Raw genomic sequence first — 16,293 nt, 5'->3', positions numbered from 1 at the left:
GACTACGAAAATGTATCATCCTCGCAGTAAAAAGTGTGTGTGTTTCCCAACAGAAGTGAAAGGTCACTTCACTGGACAGCAGTCTGACTAGCAGGTGAAGACTTCTAGGTCAGAAGCAGTCCCTTTAAACAGAAAGGTAGGCCAAAGTCTGCCATTAGCCACATATATCCACTTGAATTAAGTCAAATTAGAAATCCAATACATGGGTCATTAGAAATTTAATACATGGGTCTGGGTCGTATGAGCAACATGTGGCTAGTGCCTATCAAGTTGGGTAGGCAGAACAGAACATTTCCACCATCACAGAAAGTTCTGTGCACAGCACTCATCTATCTACATGGCATTAAGAGCTAAAAAAAAAAAAAAACTGAAGTGCTCAAGCTGGAAGGAGTCATAAAGTGAGAAAAGATCAAAGAGATAGTACTTGGGAAAACTAAATTTAGAGAATAGGAAGGGAATAAGCAAAGATTAGATGAGAAGAACACATCATGGAAAAAGTTTTCAAGAAGTGAGGGGTCAGTGCTAATCCTATTAAGAAGTTATAGTAACATGACGCTTAAAAAGCAGCCACTGGATTGGCAGTTGTTTACCTACCAAAGCAATTTCAATGGAATGAAAAGCAAAGACAAGGCTGAAAAATCAGTGGGGAGACAAATTCCTCCTACATGATAGCACGCTACACTTTATCAATGCCCATCACTTTAGCAGCAAAAATCTAAGAGCCATTTAGCATGTACGTTAAGAAGCCCCACCATAAAATACTGCATCACCAAGTATAATCTAGAATACAAGCAGAAATGTTCACATTTCATAGACAAGGCCACAGCACTAACAAATACTCAGCTGAGAATTAACTCCAGCTTAATTTCAACACCTAAATGTGTAAAGATTATACAACATGGACTCCCTGGTAATACTTCACACTTCTCAGTTCACACATTTCTCCATACATGGCTGAATGTGAACCTCTTGAAGTCAAGGACCAAACTGTAACCTGTGCTATGTTAGCTATAAAGGACACTCAAATATTTACTGAATAAATAAAAACTATTTCACAGCTTTGACCACAAAGGAAAAAAAGAGAACATGGCATTTAGGGAAGGCAAAAAGTCATGGGAAACCTGGGGAGGAGGTTGTTCAGTTCTGGTTCTGCTATTTCTTCTATAGTGAAAGATATTTGAGCATTCTTACAGGAGGAAGCCTGTGAAGAGCGAAGCCTTCCTTGTGGGATTGGGCTAGGTCAAGAGCAGTGGTAAAAGGATTAACACTGAACAGAAAAACAGACATTTCTTCTGTGGATAATGGAGGAGAAAGGATGAAGAATGGGCAGAGATACAGACTGCAGCAGTAGCCAGAAATTGAACAAGTTCAAGGAAAACAGCCTTTATTTTTCCCCTGAAGCTGTCAAGGTCAGTGCTAAGAGTCAGGGATAACCATCTCCAAGGTATTTTATGTGAGTGTTGTTCCCATCTGGGTACAAAGTGGTTGCTTTAAACATACACTTCATTAGAGGATATGAAAGAAAATAGTGTCACCATCACCTCTGTACAGAGAATATCTGAATGTTCAGTCTGGGGTAGAAGAGAAGATTAGTGAATTTCACTCTATACTTTTACACTGTTGGACTTTTTAAGAACATACAATATTTTTTTCTATTTAAAAAACTATTTACAACAAAAAAAGGAAAAAGGAATCATCCGTAGAGAAGGTAAAGAGAATAACACATAGTTACCATAAATGCTGACATGGGAAAGGATGTCCCCTCAGAGTCAAGGAGTCCTTCAAAGCCAGGGCACTACCACCAGACCAGCCATGGCCTATCCATCATTCCCAGTTTCTGCCTGCAACACCCACACCTGCAAGGTCCCAAACCTCTCTCTCTGCCCCAGTATCACCAGGCACAACACAAAAGTGGCAAGAGTACCTAGTTCAAGGCACTGTGCCAGGATTTAGTAATAAAATCAGTGCCCAATCTACTGTGAAAGTTGAATTAGAGTAAGTATTGAGATCATAATGACTATCTAGCAGCTTTGAGGACTGTGGTAATCAGTGAACCCATAAATACCCCACATCTAAGAACATCAGTTTACAGCTGGCAGATAACAGCTCATTCAGTCACAGACAAACCTATCATGGTTGCTCCAAGATCAGAGCTCCAAGAAAACTGGACAAGAGGCCAGAGGTTATAGTGTTTATTCATGCTATTCTTAAGACAAGGTTGAGGAGTTGAGGAATTTGAAGGCATCCACGGTCAAAAGGAAAACCAGTATTGCTTTTGTGAAGGGTGGGTTGCCCTAGAACAAATATTGTCACCAGAGTCCTAACATAAAATAAAGAGAGAGGCAAGGGGTAAGGAGGGTAAGGGGCTGAAAGTCTAGAAGAAACAAATGAGATGGGGATTTCTTGGTGTATGTCCCTCAACAGGGAACCAGGAATGCAGGCATGAAAGGGAGGGAGATTAGAAGAAAAAAATGTCACAATGGTCAGTAACTGAGCTTCTGTCATATCCCCTTCAGTAGAACCAGCCCTAGATTTAGAACTCAACACTACAGAAATTAGCTGTCCCCTACTTAGGAACTCATGAGAGAATAAAACTAATAATAGCTGTCATGTATTATCAGTTAGGCACTGTGTCCACACTGCTGTAACTTCTATTACCCCAACTAATCCTCATGCAATCTGATTATCAAAGAGCAGCACTATGAAGCTACCACAGCTGCTTCAGCACGAGTTCGATCCTGGCCAGGCAGCAGACCTCTCCTGACCTGCCTGCTGCTCCCCTCAGCACTGTACTTAATCAGTCTGCCTATTCTGCTCCCCACTCTGTCTCCAGTGAATCCTCTCACCACCCCACCCCCAACACCCCTGTCCTACACCCCATTTCTGTATGCAAAAATAAATAAATCTTTAAAAAAATAAAGAAAACTGAGGCGCAGGCATTGATTAATTTGTGCAAGGAGGCACAACCGTATTTGGATATAATAATATCATTTTGTCAGGGTCAGGATTCAAAAGCCAGGTTGCAGGAGGAGGAACTTGGTTGGCTTATATATCCAATGACCCCACATATTTCTGACAGTCTTTGCTTGCCTTTGTCCTAAAAAGACATTTAAGGAATATGAATAACATTTAGATTAAAATAATCATGAACAGACTAATGAATATAATGTTACAGAATAATTTTGCACAGATTATCAGTTAGTCAAGCAATCACATTCCTCTACAAACTCAAGCCTAAACCAAGAACCAACAAGTGAGAAAGTGACTTCCCAAAGCTTACAAACATAAAGCAGCTAAAAGAAGGTTCAAGATATAAGATGAAAGACTGAATGAAGTTAGAACATCATTTTAATTGGAGGCCATCACCATTTATAAAGAAATGAAATAGTCACAATGAATTTCTTAAGGGCAATTATGTGCATTCTATTCATGTTCATTTCTCAGGCTGTCAAATTTTTTATTAGAAATGAATTGTAATTGTCATTATGAATTGCATTCTATCAAAGGTTTTGATAAACAAAAACAGTTTAATACTATAGCACAGTCCATAATTAATGTCAACAATTTGCAAATCCTCATTGAAACTGAATGTTACAAAGTTTCATTTTATAAAGCTCGAATAAATAGGCCACCTGGGGGGAAATGCAGCAATTACAGGATAAATTCCCCACACCCTGGCAAGATACTTTATAATAAAATTAACCAAATAAATGTATTCTTTTAATAAATGCATTCTTGTAGTTCTTACAACTAATCTTACAATAAAATTCTTAGTAATGCACTAAGAGTCTCAAAAATTTCACAGCATCACTCCAAAAGAATCATGCATTTATTTTTCACTTTTACATCTATGATGACTGAGAACAATACTTTCCTTGTCAAGAGTCACATTTAACCTCTGAAGGTCTGACTTGGGCAACAGTTACCTCAGTATACCCCATGTTCTTCAGCACACAGAATACCTTTAGTACAAATTTGACACATTAAGTCCTTGTATCCCCATCCCTTCCTTTCTGGTACTTAAAATGTGCTATGAGTCTCAAAGATTGAGAGTCTAAAAACTTGAGAACTAATTTCATGCAGATTACTATTTTAGGGAAAAGAGATAAATATTAATTGGAACACCTCCTCCAAATAAATCAAAATATAAATGTTAAAGAAAAAAACAAAAGCCTCTAACTTACCTCAAGGAAATGAAGAGCAAATATTACAAAAAGATGTACACAGGGGGCCCTCCCTGGTGGCGCAGCGAGTTAAAGCACTGCACTGAGAAGCTAAAGCCACTTCCGCATGAGTTCGATTTCTGCCTGACCCGGAGGTGACCACATGGTGTGGCAGACCTCTCCTGACCCACCCGCTGCTCCCCTCAGCAGTGTGCTTCGTCGATCTGCCTGTTCTGCTCCCCACTCTGTCTCTGTGAATCCTCTCACCCTCTGCATCTCTGGCCTGTACCCCAGTTCTGTACAAATAAATAAATAAATATTTTTAAAAAAATTTAAAAAATTAAAAAAAAAAAGATGTACACAGGAAGGGTGATAAATGGCCATTAGAATAGGTTTTATGATGTTTCATTTCTGAAGCTTTTTGCTGAGTACATGGTGTTTCATACCTCTTTTAGATGGTAAATATATTTATTAAAGATAGCAAGGAAGGCCCTCCCTGGTGGCGCAGCGGGTTAAAGCACTACACTGAGAAGCTAAAGCCACTTCCGCATGAGTTCGATTCCCGCCTGCCCCGGAGGTGATCACATGGTGTGGCAGACCTCTCCTGACCCACCCGCTGCTCCCCTCAGCAGTGTGCTTCGTTGATCTGCCTGTTCTGCTCCCCACTCTGTCTCTGGTGAAGCCTCTCACCGCCCCTGAGCCTCCAGCCTGTACCCCGGTTCTGTATGTACAAATAAATAAATCTTTAAAAAAAAAAGATAGCAAGGAAAATGTTTACCTCAGGTAACTGTTTAAACTATGTTAGTTGAATAAGTAACTACTTAACTATTTAAAAGTAATCTTTTGAGGGCCACCCTGTGGCCAGGGCTTAAGTTTCAGGCTACCACCAGGAAAGCCCACTGCTACAGCCTGAGTGCCATCCCCAGCCAGGGAGCTGACCCACATGGCACCGCAGACCTTGCCCGTCTGGCCCACTCCCCCCCTCAGCGGGGTATTTCAGTAGATCCGCCTATTCCGCTCCCCAGCCCCGACACATTTTGATGACATGGCTCTGATTCTTTGTGTTCCTTTTCAGTGGTCTCATACAATTAATTTTTAGATGATCTAAAAATGTTCACCTACGGCTATATACTTTATAAGAGTTCTCTACTTCATCTAGCCTCAAGTCAAGACCTTTAAAAAAGACTGGGATATTTAAAAGCAGACTTGTATCAACTGTGTAGGGTTGTGTGTGACAATTCATCAGTCTATATTTAGCTTCCTCAGCCATGAATGAAGTTAAAAAAAAAAAAAAAGAAAACTGCAAGCCATAAACATATCTTTCTACCACTAAATCCAATAATGACGATTTAATTTCAGCAAAACATCACCATTAATCACATTAAATAATGTTGCCAATTTTAATTTTATTAGTTTTGTAATTTTATTTTGAATTTTATATATAAATCTGTTTTGATTTTATTGTTGCATAAGTCATAAGTATAGTCATAATGAATTTTATATCTATACATAATATTTTATTTTCATTCAAGTCCATACTTGAATATCACAAGAATTTTTTCTAAGCTTTAGTTTGTTACTTTTATACTTTTCTTTTTGCTAGTTTCATTTGTGCTCAAGTTTCATAGTTGCATGAGCCTCCTCTTACAAATCAAGACTGTATCTCTCAGAAAGCTTCAGAAACTTCTCTAATAATTCAGCCATCAGAATCAGAAATCTACATGAATCCCAACATCACCTGGCATTCCAGGTTAAGATATAAAGACAGAATGAATATCCCTCTGCTATGAAGAAAAAGTCTGACCCAGTTAAGATCTTCTAGTAAAAAGACATTATTCTGATATCCAATATAATACTCCCACTGCCCTAAAATCTAGACAAAACTGCTACTATTTGTACTGATGCTGCCACAATAGCAATCCAATATATGGCAAATATGTACATAGGGGATTCAAGGAGCCAGTCACTACTCTAGGTCGAGCAGGTGTTAACTCTCAATCCTCCCAACAGCTCCATTTGACACATAAGAAAACAGGCAAAGAAAAAGTTTAAGTAACTTTCCCAAGTTCACACATCTAATAAGCAAGCCCTAAAAGTGAGCAAGTAATTGCTCATAAATGTTATTCATCATGCCTCTTACAAAAACTGCAAGACAGAATGGCAGTGGATCTTTTGAAGAGTAAAATCTATGACAAATATTTCCTAATAGTTTTCATTAATTAGCCAGTAACTTGGATATTCCAGTACCAACAATTCACTTGCTGAAAGACTCTTAAATTCTCCTCTAAGTTAATAGTGATTATATTTGATTTGCTATTTAAGAAAATTGCTCCCAATGGTAAGGTATTTTAAGCCACCCAGCTGCTATTGAGAGAAAAGGTACCTTTGTAGAGTCTGTTCAAAGAAAGCTCATGCTTTGATCCTTAATATCCCATGAAGTAAAAGGTTATGCTTAATCTATATTTTATAGATCCAAAAGTCAAATTAGTTTCTGGGATAAACAAGCAGACTGTGATAGTAAGCATATTCTTTAGCTTTCATTTCATTCCTAGTTTGGAGGATACTATGTGCTGAGTTAAAGACAATTACATTAGTGTAATGCATAGCAGTTTTTCTTGTATTATTCTGCAAGCATAAACAAGTTATACTCATGTTAATTTACATTCTATATAAAAAGCCAATTTTAAATCCAATTTATAAGGCAATAAATATATAAAGATTCTAGGACACAGCAATAAAGTTATGCCATAAAGTAGAGTTAATTCAAGACAACAATAATAAAAGCATGACAAATTTTAGCATTCTACCAACTGCACAAAGGTGTTTCAGGTAACATCTGTTCAGAAGCAATTGCTACCACACAGACTAGATGAGATGCAAGATATATTCACAGTGTAATAAATGTATGTCAGTTTGCTTGCTTCATAATTAAAGACATGAGCCTTTAAAAAAAATAAATAAAGGCAATTAAGGCTTGCTTTAAATCTGAGACAATCATCCCTATTCCCATCCATTTATACCCACAGAGATCAGAGTGACCCAAAAATACTAAACACCACAGATCACCTAGTTTCAACAGGTATATGTACTCCCAAAAAGCCACTTGCTATACTTGGATTCTTTTCATAAGTCATATATTAACAAACAAAATCTCTTCTCTCTTACAAAGAATGGAAGGGATGCAAATCTGGGTTGATACAGAGCAATTTATTTAGAAGAGTGGACAAAATAAAGCGATGCTGCCTTTGTACAAAGATTTCAATGTCTGATGAGTTAGGTGGGCTAACATGAGCCAAACTCAGGTGCTAAGCCTTCAACTTATGATAGCCTTTAACTACCTCTGATTCTTTTAAGTAACATAAATTTATTATGCTTATAGAGTCTATGGGTCAGAAACTCAAGAAAAATTGGATGGTTTGTCTTGTGATATCTTCACAACTGCTTCATAAAATCTAGGACCTCTGCTGGGAAGCTAGAAATGGCTGGGGTGGCTCAAATTCCTGAAGGAGGAATTCTCAGACTCCCTTAACAAGAACTAAAGCTGAGCTTACCTAAACTGTTGACCTACATAAGATCTTTCTAGGTGACAACTAGGGTTTTTACAGCACAGTAGCTAGATTCTAAGAATCAGCTTCTGCACAGCAAATGTTCAAAGAATCTGAAGGTAGCTGATGTATGGATTGAAATAGTCACAGTGATATTCACGGTGATTCAAGTGGATGGGTCATGGACTTTGTTTCCTGGAAAGGAGTGTCAAAGAATTTTCAGACATTTAAAAAAAAAATTATGACATATACTGAGCATAAGAACTAAGATAGAGATCAGGTAATCGCCAAAAGTATGAATAATTTGTGTGCTGTTTATTATTAAGGGCTTCCCATTACCCATTCTCAACAGTCCATATGCTTCAGGGCTTGTTAACAGGTCAAAACATCCCAGTGGAAAACCTGACTGTCCATATTTCTTAACAGTTTAACTCTAGTACAAGTGAAAACTTCACTTTAGCTGCATATTCAATGAAAAAGCAAACTCAAAAAATCACATACAGAAATTGCCTCCACCTTTTCTCAGCTTTCAAGCCACTATGAAGATACAGCAGACCAAGATGAAAGAAAGTTCTAGTTGTTATGGAGAGAACCAAAGCATGTTTTTTTTACAGCCTGCCCAAACCACAAATCTTCCAGAATAAAATATTTGATACCAGAAGGAAGAGATTTAAACGATTCTGATGGTTCTAAAACAGTTTATACACTGCTAAACCACACCTTTCACCGTACTCCACCTCATGCTATATTTGCTGACTTCATTCTCTAAGGCTGCTATAACAAATTACCACAAACCTGGAGCTTAACATTTCTGAAAACAGAAATGTTTTCACTCAGTTCTGGGGTTCAGAAGAATGAGATCGGTTTGATAGAAATCAAGGTGCCAGCAAGCCAGCTTTCCCCCAAAAGCTCAAGAGATGGCTCCAAGCATTGTCCGTTTCCAAGAATGAGGAAGCATTCTTTGGTTTGCAGCTGGATCACCCACCTCTGGCCTGGTGTCGCCTCACCCTGTTCTCTTCTGTAGTCAAGTATCCCTCTTCTTCCCTCTTAAGAGGACACATGTGCTTGTATCAAGGCCCAATCTGATAATCCAGAATAATCCCCCCGTTATGGCTTTTAGCTTTAATTTAATCATACTCGCCTATAGTACCCCTTTTTTTTTTTAAGATTTATTTATTTATTTATACAGAACTGGGGTACAAGCCAGAGATGCAGAGGGTGAGAGGACCCACCAGAGGCAGAGTGGGGAACAGAACAGGCAGATCAACAAAGTACACTGCTGAGAGGAGCAGTGGGCAGGTCAGGAGGGGTCTGCAACGCCATGTGGATCTCCTACAGGGCCGGCGGGGATCAAACTCATGCGGAAGTGGTTTAAGCTTCTTAGTGCTGTGCTTTAACCTGCTGTGCCACCAGGGAGGGCCCACAGTACCCTTTTTGCCATATAAAATAATATTTTGAGATTCCATGGATTAAAAGATGAATATCTTTGGGGGAATCATTATTCCACCACTCCACCTGCCTCCCATAAGCCCAAAGCCATTAGGCAAATGTGCATGAATCTCATCAAGCCCACTTAGATTTCAATTCCAGTTCCCAATACAATAAGCAGTTCTTCCAGCCTCATACCTCTTCCCACCTCACAATCTGCCTATAATCAGGAAATCACTAATTTATATCCATTAAAGACATTACTAACTATTGTTAATGGCTCCTGAGTGAGGAAAAGAAATAATAAAGATTTACACTCCCAATAGAGAGCAATACCGGAACGTGCTAAGGAAAGCTACACTTTGTGACAGCTTGCCTCCACTTCAAACCCCTGCCTCATCAACTGGCAGCAATTTGACCTAAGGCAATGTAAACTCTGCACTTCAGTTTTCCCATCTAGCAAGCAAGGCTAATCATACTACTCCCACATACCCTTGTTATAAGGACTAAAGGAGTTGACATTTACAAAACATCTAAAACAGTGCTTAGCTCAATCATAAAGGTGAACTGTTACTACTAACGATGGCCGACGTACAGATAATACTGCACGGGGTGAAAAGTCTCTTACAATCAAAATTAAAGGCATTAGAATGCCATAACTAGACAATAATTAATGATGTGTTCAAATGGAAACCATAATATTAAAATGCAAGATTTACATTAAAGTCTCTTACTACTTTTAAAGGGCAGTCCTAATTACTTACAAAGATCAGCTACTCTGCCAACTTGGATCATCATACTTTCAACCTTTGAAAAGACAGGCCCACAGAGATGGAGACTCCAGAAGCCACATGTCCTGCTGTCACTCGGGACCTGACCTGTGTACTGTGTTTCTAAGGTTAGTGGGAGTTAGGAATTAAGTGCTTGGTATCACTGAAATAGGGCAACTCTATAGCTCTGTGTTTTGTTTGATTTGGTTTTGGTTTTGATCTAGAAGGGAAACAGTCTCAGGTGCAGGTATTAGTATGTAACCTAGGGCAGGTACCATGTTTAATAATACTACCCTCAGGAAGTCTTGGATTCAATCTACCCTCAGGAAGACTTCATCCCAGTACCTGCTATATCACCCTAGCCTCCTCTGATCACATTCGGTCCCCAGTAAGTATCTCCAGAATCTCAATATTCACAGCTTCTCATATTTTCTACTAAAACAAAGTTGTTTAGTTCATAAATAGCACAAAAGCAGTTGATTCACTGTACCCAGACTACCATACATTTACAATATACTAATTTATACAATATGTCTGTGGAAAGAGGGTCTACATTACATGCTTTTATATACAATGAAAAATAACTTGAAACTCAAACTATAAAATAAGTAGAAAACATGGATTATTTGTTTTATTAGGGCTTAAAGTAAAACAGGATTTTAGTGGGTACAAGAACTCCTCCCTAATTAAGCAAAGACAAGAAAAAAGTGGTCAGTTCATCCCGCAATTCCACTACAGCTTGTGGTTTTATAGAGTGGACAAACACCAAACACCTATATGATACCTCCACCCCACCCCAGTCACATCACATAACTAACCACATTACTTTTTCTAGTCAAAAGCAGCTATCCCAGCTGCTAAGTCACCTAACAAGTAGGTGACCTGAAAAGATTTAAGCTGGCCTTTCTTCACCCCAAAGCAAGAGAAAGAAACATCCAGCACTACAGCAGACGGAACTACCGAACAATCTCTTTTGAGGCATTCCTGAGATCTCATGAAGAAGGGATGGTGTCCAAAGATCACCCTCTAACCAGTAAACAAGAGAAGTGGGACTGAAATCAGTGAGATGGAGACAGACGGCGAAGAGAATCCTGAGACGGTATTTCTCAGAAAGAAGTCTTGAAATAAGAATACTGAGCCTTGAGCCAGGAACAGAGCTAGAGCTAACCCTAGAACCTCAGTTCCTCTTAAGAGCCCTTGTTCAATAAGAAAGTGGTCCCAGCCCTCCTTGGTGGCGCAGGGGGTTAAAGCACAGCACTGAGAAGCTAAAGCCACTTCCACATGAGTTCGATCCCCGCCTGCCCCAGAGGTGACCACATGGAGTGGCAGACCTCTCCTGACCCGCCCGCTGCTCCCCTCAGCAGTGTACTTCGTCGTTCTGCCTGTTCTGCTCCCCACTCTGTCTCTGGTGAATCCTCTCGCCTCCCCTGAGCCTCTGACCTGTACCCCAGTTGTTCTGTATGCACAAATAATCTTTAAAAAAAAAAAAAGAAAGAAAGTGGTCCCAAATTGGCTCCTGGTGAAAACAGACTCAAAGCATCTCCAAACAACAAAATACCCAACTTAACCTCCTGAAAGACAGATTCAAATAAAGCAGTGAACTTACAAAGATCAGCAGGAGATAGGGAGAGTGCAAGTCACCTAGAGTGTGCCAATGTAGACAATCCAAAGATTGATGGAATTGTCAAATAAGAAAAGTCAAATTGGAAATGTCTAAGAAATACATGAATAAGAAAGAAAGGACTATGAGGTTTTAACAGTAAATGGGGGAGGGAAGCAAAATGTAACTTATAAAAATAAAAATTGTTATACCCAGAACTAGTCAAACAGATTAGATCTAGGCCCCTCCCTGGTGGCGCAACGGATTAAAGCACATTGCAAGCCAGCAGCAGCCACCTCAGCGGGAGTTCGCCTCAGAGAGTTCGTTCTAAATAAATCTTAAATATATATATATATTTATATACACTTTATATATATATATGTAAAGTATAAGCAACATTCTAAATTAAGATATTATAAAGGCTCCAAATTACCTTGTGATGAATTATAAAGTCACGGTTCAAAACAGACCCTTATCTAAAATCAAATGCAATGTTTTAGATATAACTATTAGACAGAACTTACATACAGTCTTTTAGATGCCTTTTCATCTTTACAGTAATTCATTTATCATAGCTAACAAATAAAAACCAACACAGAATCTAGACCTTAATCACCTGATACATCCTACAGTGGCATTACACCTAAATATTAATCTAGGTTGTTTTCAAAAGTTCCTTAAAAACAGAAATCACACCTTATATTCTGGACCATAGAAATCAGAGACCAAATGAATGGCATAATTAGCCCAGAGAGTTAGCTATAAAAGAAAATAAAAAATCATTATTGGGACCTCCTTGGAGGCACAGGGGTTAAAGGCAGCAATACTGCCAGCCACTACAGCATGAGTGCCAGCCACTGCAGCAAGAGTAGATCCCAGATCCCCTGACAAGGAGCTGACCCACATGGTGCAGCAGACCTCACCTGTCTTTCTCACTGCTCCCCTCAGCAGTGTATTCCAGTCCATCTACCAATTCTGCTCCCCACTATGCCTCTCACCCCAGCACCTCTGAAACCACCCCAGTAACTCTGGCCCACAACCAGCTCTTGTATGAATAAATAAAATAAATCTTAAAAATTGTCCAGTGGATTCTTTTCATGTTGGGTAGGTTCTCTCCTGCCAATTTACCCCTATGCTATCTATTCAACTCTGTCAAGCTAGCAATCAATAAGTACATATTTGATCTTAATGCAAAATTGCATCGTTCAAATGACCACTTTGATAATTTAGCATAATTAATCCATTTTGTCCTTCATTGTCAGTTCTGCTCTTAATTTAATTCAACTATCACCTTTAAGTGTTAGAATTAGCAATTCCTACCTAATCCGCAAATCTTTACTCTCTTTATTAATCCTGATATAATTTTCTAACAGTTTTTATTTGTTCACTGAAGCAAAGTTGCACTAAGAAACCGTTGTTATTCTCCTAGGGAAAATGCTGGAGTTAGTCAGTTTTCATTTGTGTTGGAGTCAGCCCAAATCTATCAACTGTATATGGGATTTATTTACACACACTACAAAACTATCACCACTGTCTCCTTCACAGTTAACATCAAAAAGATTTACAAGGCCCTAATAATGACACTTCCCTTTAGTGTTCAATGAATAAATGAAGTAACCAGAATAGCTAGCGAGCTTCAAATAGCTTACACATCTTTCCAATTTAAACCAAACATTCTTTAGCAGTGACTGCATGCCCGCCAAACTTTAAAACGAGTTGTTTGGACTTTGGGTAATTACAACTACCTAAGATTTTACCTACCTTTAACAGTATTTTTTTATTAAAATTGTAAGCAAAAAAAGAAATACTATCATCTAAAAGTTCACTTTGAAAAGTCTCATATCCTCGGAAACAAGGGGGAGGGGAGAAGAACGACTTTTAAAAATGCTGCGTTCACCTAGGTGACGTCAATACACATACATTTGAACTGCTTTGTCAGCCTTAGAAATTTGGGCAACAGAGGGAAGTGAAATTGGCAAAGGATTAAAACAGAAGTGGATCCCGTCCTCGCAAATCTATGAAGAGACTGGCGGCCCAGGAAAGCTAAAGGAAAATGGGGCCCCGGGTCCCGTGGATACACCCCCGGCTGTCAGCCAAGTCAGGTTAATGAAACACAAGGAACCGCCGGCCAGAGTCTCAGAAGACCGCACAGGCCAAAGGAGCCCCACGCAGCCCCAAGCAAACTTACAAATTTGGCGCGTTTCTCTCCAGGCTCCTCGGGGCCGCCGGGCGGCTGCGGGTGTTGGGGGCCCTTCCTGCCGGGCACCTTCCCTCCCCGGCAGCCGCGGAGAGAGGAAGAGGAGGCGTGGGGGACCCCGGCAGAGGAGCCCTGTGTCGCGTGATGTGGCCGCGGCCGCTGCCGATCCATCCTTCCGTCCGGCTCCAGGAGGCGAAAGTTAGGCCAACGCTCTGCTAGCCACCAGCGGGGAGCCCAGGGGTCCGCCGCAGACTCGCCTTCTGGCTTCTGCCAGCCGGGCTCAGCCCAACCGCTGCAGCCCGGGCAGCAGCCAACACATCCGAAAACTCCCGCCACCGCGGACCGCCGCGACCAGCCAATCCGGAGCCGCCCGCTCCGTGACACTCCCGGAAGCCGCCCCTTCCGGATTCTTGAAAGCGGACTGGCGGGGCCGAGCGTTCTTTCCGCCGCTCCGCCCTTCTGGCGCACCCGGCTGGACCCGAAGGGCAGTGGGTGGGATGGTCAGGAAATCACTTGTGTGGGTTTTGGAGAAGTGCATCCTTCTCATGTGGAAAACAGTGAAACCCGCTTGGGACCATCATTTAAAAAGCATGGATCTGGGGGCCCTCCCTGGTGGCACAACGATTTAAGCGCAGCACTGTGAAGCTATGGCAGCCACTACAACATGATCCCGGGCCAAAGAGGTGACCCACATGGCACAGCAGACCTCTCCTGACCCACCCGCTGCTTGCCTCAGCAGTGTGCTTCAGTAGCTCCACCTATTCCCACCGTCTCTGGTGAATCCTGTCACAAACTGCAGTTCTTGTATACATAAATAAATTAATCTTTAATAAATAAGTGAAAAGCGTCAATTTAGGGAGGGCCGGTACCGTGTACCGTCTACTGGGGAAATAGTTTTGCATTCCCATTATCTCTGGGTCTATGTTTGAAGAGAGACTAGGAACGGTGGAGCCCACATGCTCGAAAAGGCTGCTTCTTGACTTACCTACAGCGCACCCCGCCCAGTGTGAAGTGTTGAGTGCCCCTTTAGGATAGCAGAAGGGCCCACCAAAAATCAGAGATCTCTATGCCACATCTTTAAGGCACTCACAGTCCTATGTGTTTTGCCAAATGCCACGCAAATAAATGTTGTAAATTGAAAACAGAGAGGGGCGATATTAAATCTGAAGGAGAATACCTGGGATGGCTAGAGAAAGGATACAGACTTAACACTGGGGAGAGAAGAGTGGTGGGATTTTCAATAAAAGGCAGGAACAGTATCAAGAGGGGTCAAGAACACGGAGTTGAAAAACCAAGAGATTACAATAAAAAGCCTTCAACTGAAACTATACAAAACAGTTTCTTGTGAATACCCAACAAGTGAAAAGGCTAAAACAGTTTTATCACACGTGGGTGTGCTTTCTTTTCTCCTTTAAGTCATCTTTTCCTTCACAACTATTAAGTGCAGTACTGACTTGACTACAAGAAACAACATTAGAAACTCTAGGGGCTATTAGCACAGTTGTTTGGGAAATGGCCTTAGTTACAAGCAAGTCTTCATAACTTCACGCTCCAGCTTTTTTTTTTTTTTTAATGTTTATTTTCATTGTACTAGACCTTCTGTGTATGTCTCTATCCCTAATCTTTAGAGGAAAGTCCAGGAGAACAGCAAGGGCAGGAGAATTTCCAGTAGTTCCTTGTGTCTTAATGACCGTTAGACCCAAATGCAAACTTTATTCCTGTCATTTTCTAGGTACGTGGTGTTGAAGATGATTAACTGTTTTTTGGCCTCCCCATCTAAAAAAAAAAAAAAAAAAAGGAATGATAATAATACCTACCAAACAATGAGTTTGTCTTAGCAGATTGATTGCATGCAAAGACTTTAGCAGTACTTGTTAAAGCCCCTCTTTACAAAGACTCCAGGAGGAAGACCTGTAGCTGAACAAGTGGAGCTTATTATTACTCTCAGAGGGTGAGATTATGGAGGCTCTGAGTCAGAGGAATTAGGAAGGAATTGAAGTGTGTGAACTTTGATTTGGTGACTTAAGGAAGACTACTGAACACAGAGTAGGAAGAGTTTGCTCTGAACTTGGGGACTTGAGGAATTGAAGTACTCAGGATTGAGTATCTTAATCTTATCTAGAAGGATGGCAGGCTACAGAGAAAAACTAAACCTCTAACTAACAAAGCAAAAGTCGTTTAGTTCATAGTACTCAAGAGAAAGGAATGTTGGTATTTTGTGATTTGTACCAACGCTTAGGGAAAATTGTAAGTTGTATAGTCTCACTTCATTACAGTCATAGTGTGGCTTTATCTGATATTATTGTTCAGTGAGATGAGTTATGTCCATGAATATAAATAGCATGGTCTACCTATGAGTGTTAGCTAGTTTCTAAAAATGCTGAGACCAAGCTCTAAGTGTCACACTGGTTTCCTAACATGAAAGGCTGTGCTGTTTTTTGGTGTTTTATTTGGCATATAGAAGATGTCAATTATAAATAGGAGCTATTGTAATTTATTTACAAACTTTATATAGGCCATTTGAAATAGATCTCACAGTAATTCTTTGTAAGTGCAACACACTAGTAAAAGTAACACCTTTGTATGAGTT

At 40.2% G+C, this 16,293-nt stretch overlaps 1 protein-coding gene across 4 annotated transcripts in view; it reads right to left on the bottom strand.

The window, feature by feature from the left end:
• The window catches only part of DIAPH3 (diaphanous-related formin 3), a 442,990-nt gene extending 429,116 nt beyond the window's left edge, over positions 1 to 13,874 (bottom strand). For all 4 annotated transcript variants that reach the window (XM_004680109.2, XM_004680110.2, XM_004680111.2 and 1 more), the window contains exon 1: positions 13,695 to 13,874. In XM_004680109.2, the coding sequence (XP_004680166.1) occupies positions 13,695 to 13,874 (180 nt within the window). The remainder of the gene's footprint in view (positions 1 to 13,694) is intronic.
• Between the last annotated feature and the right edge of the window lie 2,419 nt (positions 13,875 to 16,293).

Source organism: Condylura cristata, unplaced genomic scaffold (genome assembly GCF_000260355.1).
Source record: "Condylura cristata isolate star-nosed mole 26May11 unplaced genomic scaffold, ConCri1.0 scaffold00010, whole genome shotgun sequence".
NCBI classification, from domain to species: Eukaryota; Metazoa; Chordata; class Mammalia; order Eulipotyphla; family Talpidae; genus Condylura; species Condylura cristata.
Note: the sequence above shows the minus strand (reverse complement) of the source record. Positions and strands in the feature narration are given on the sequence as shown.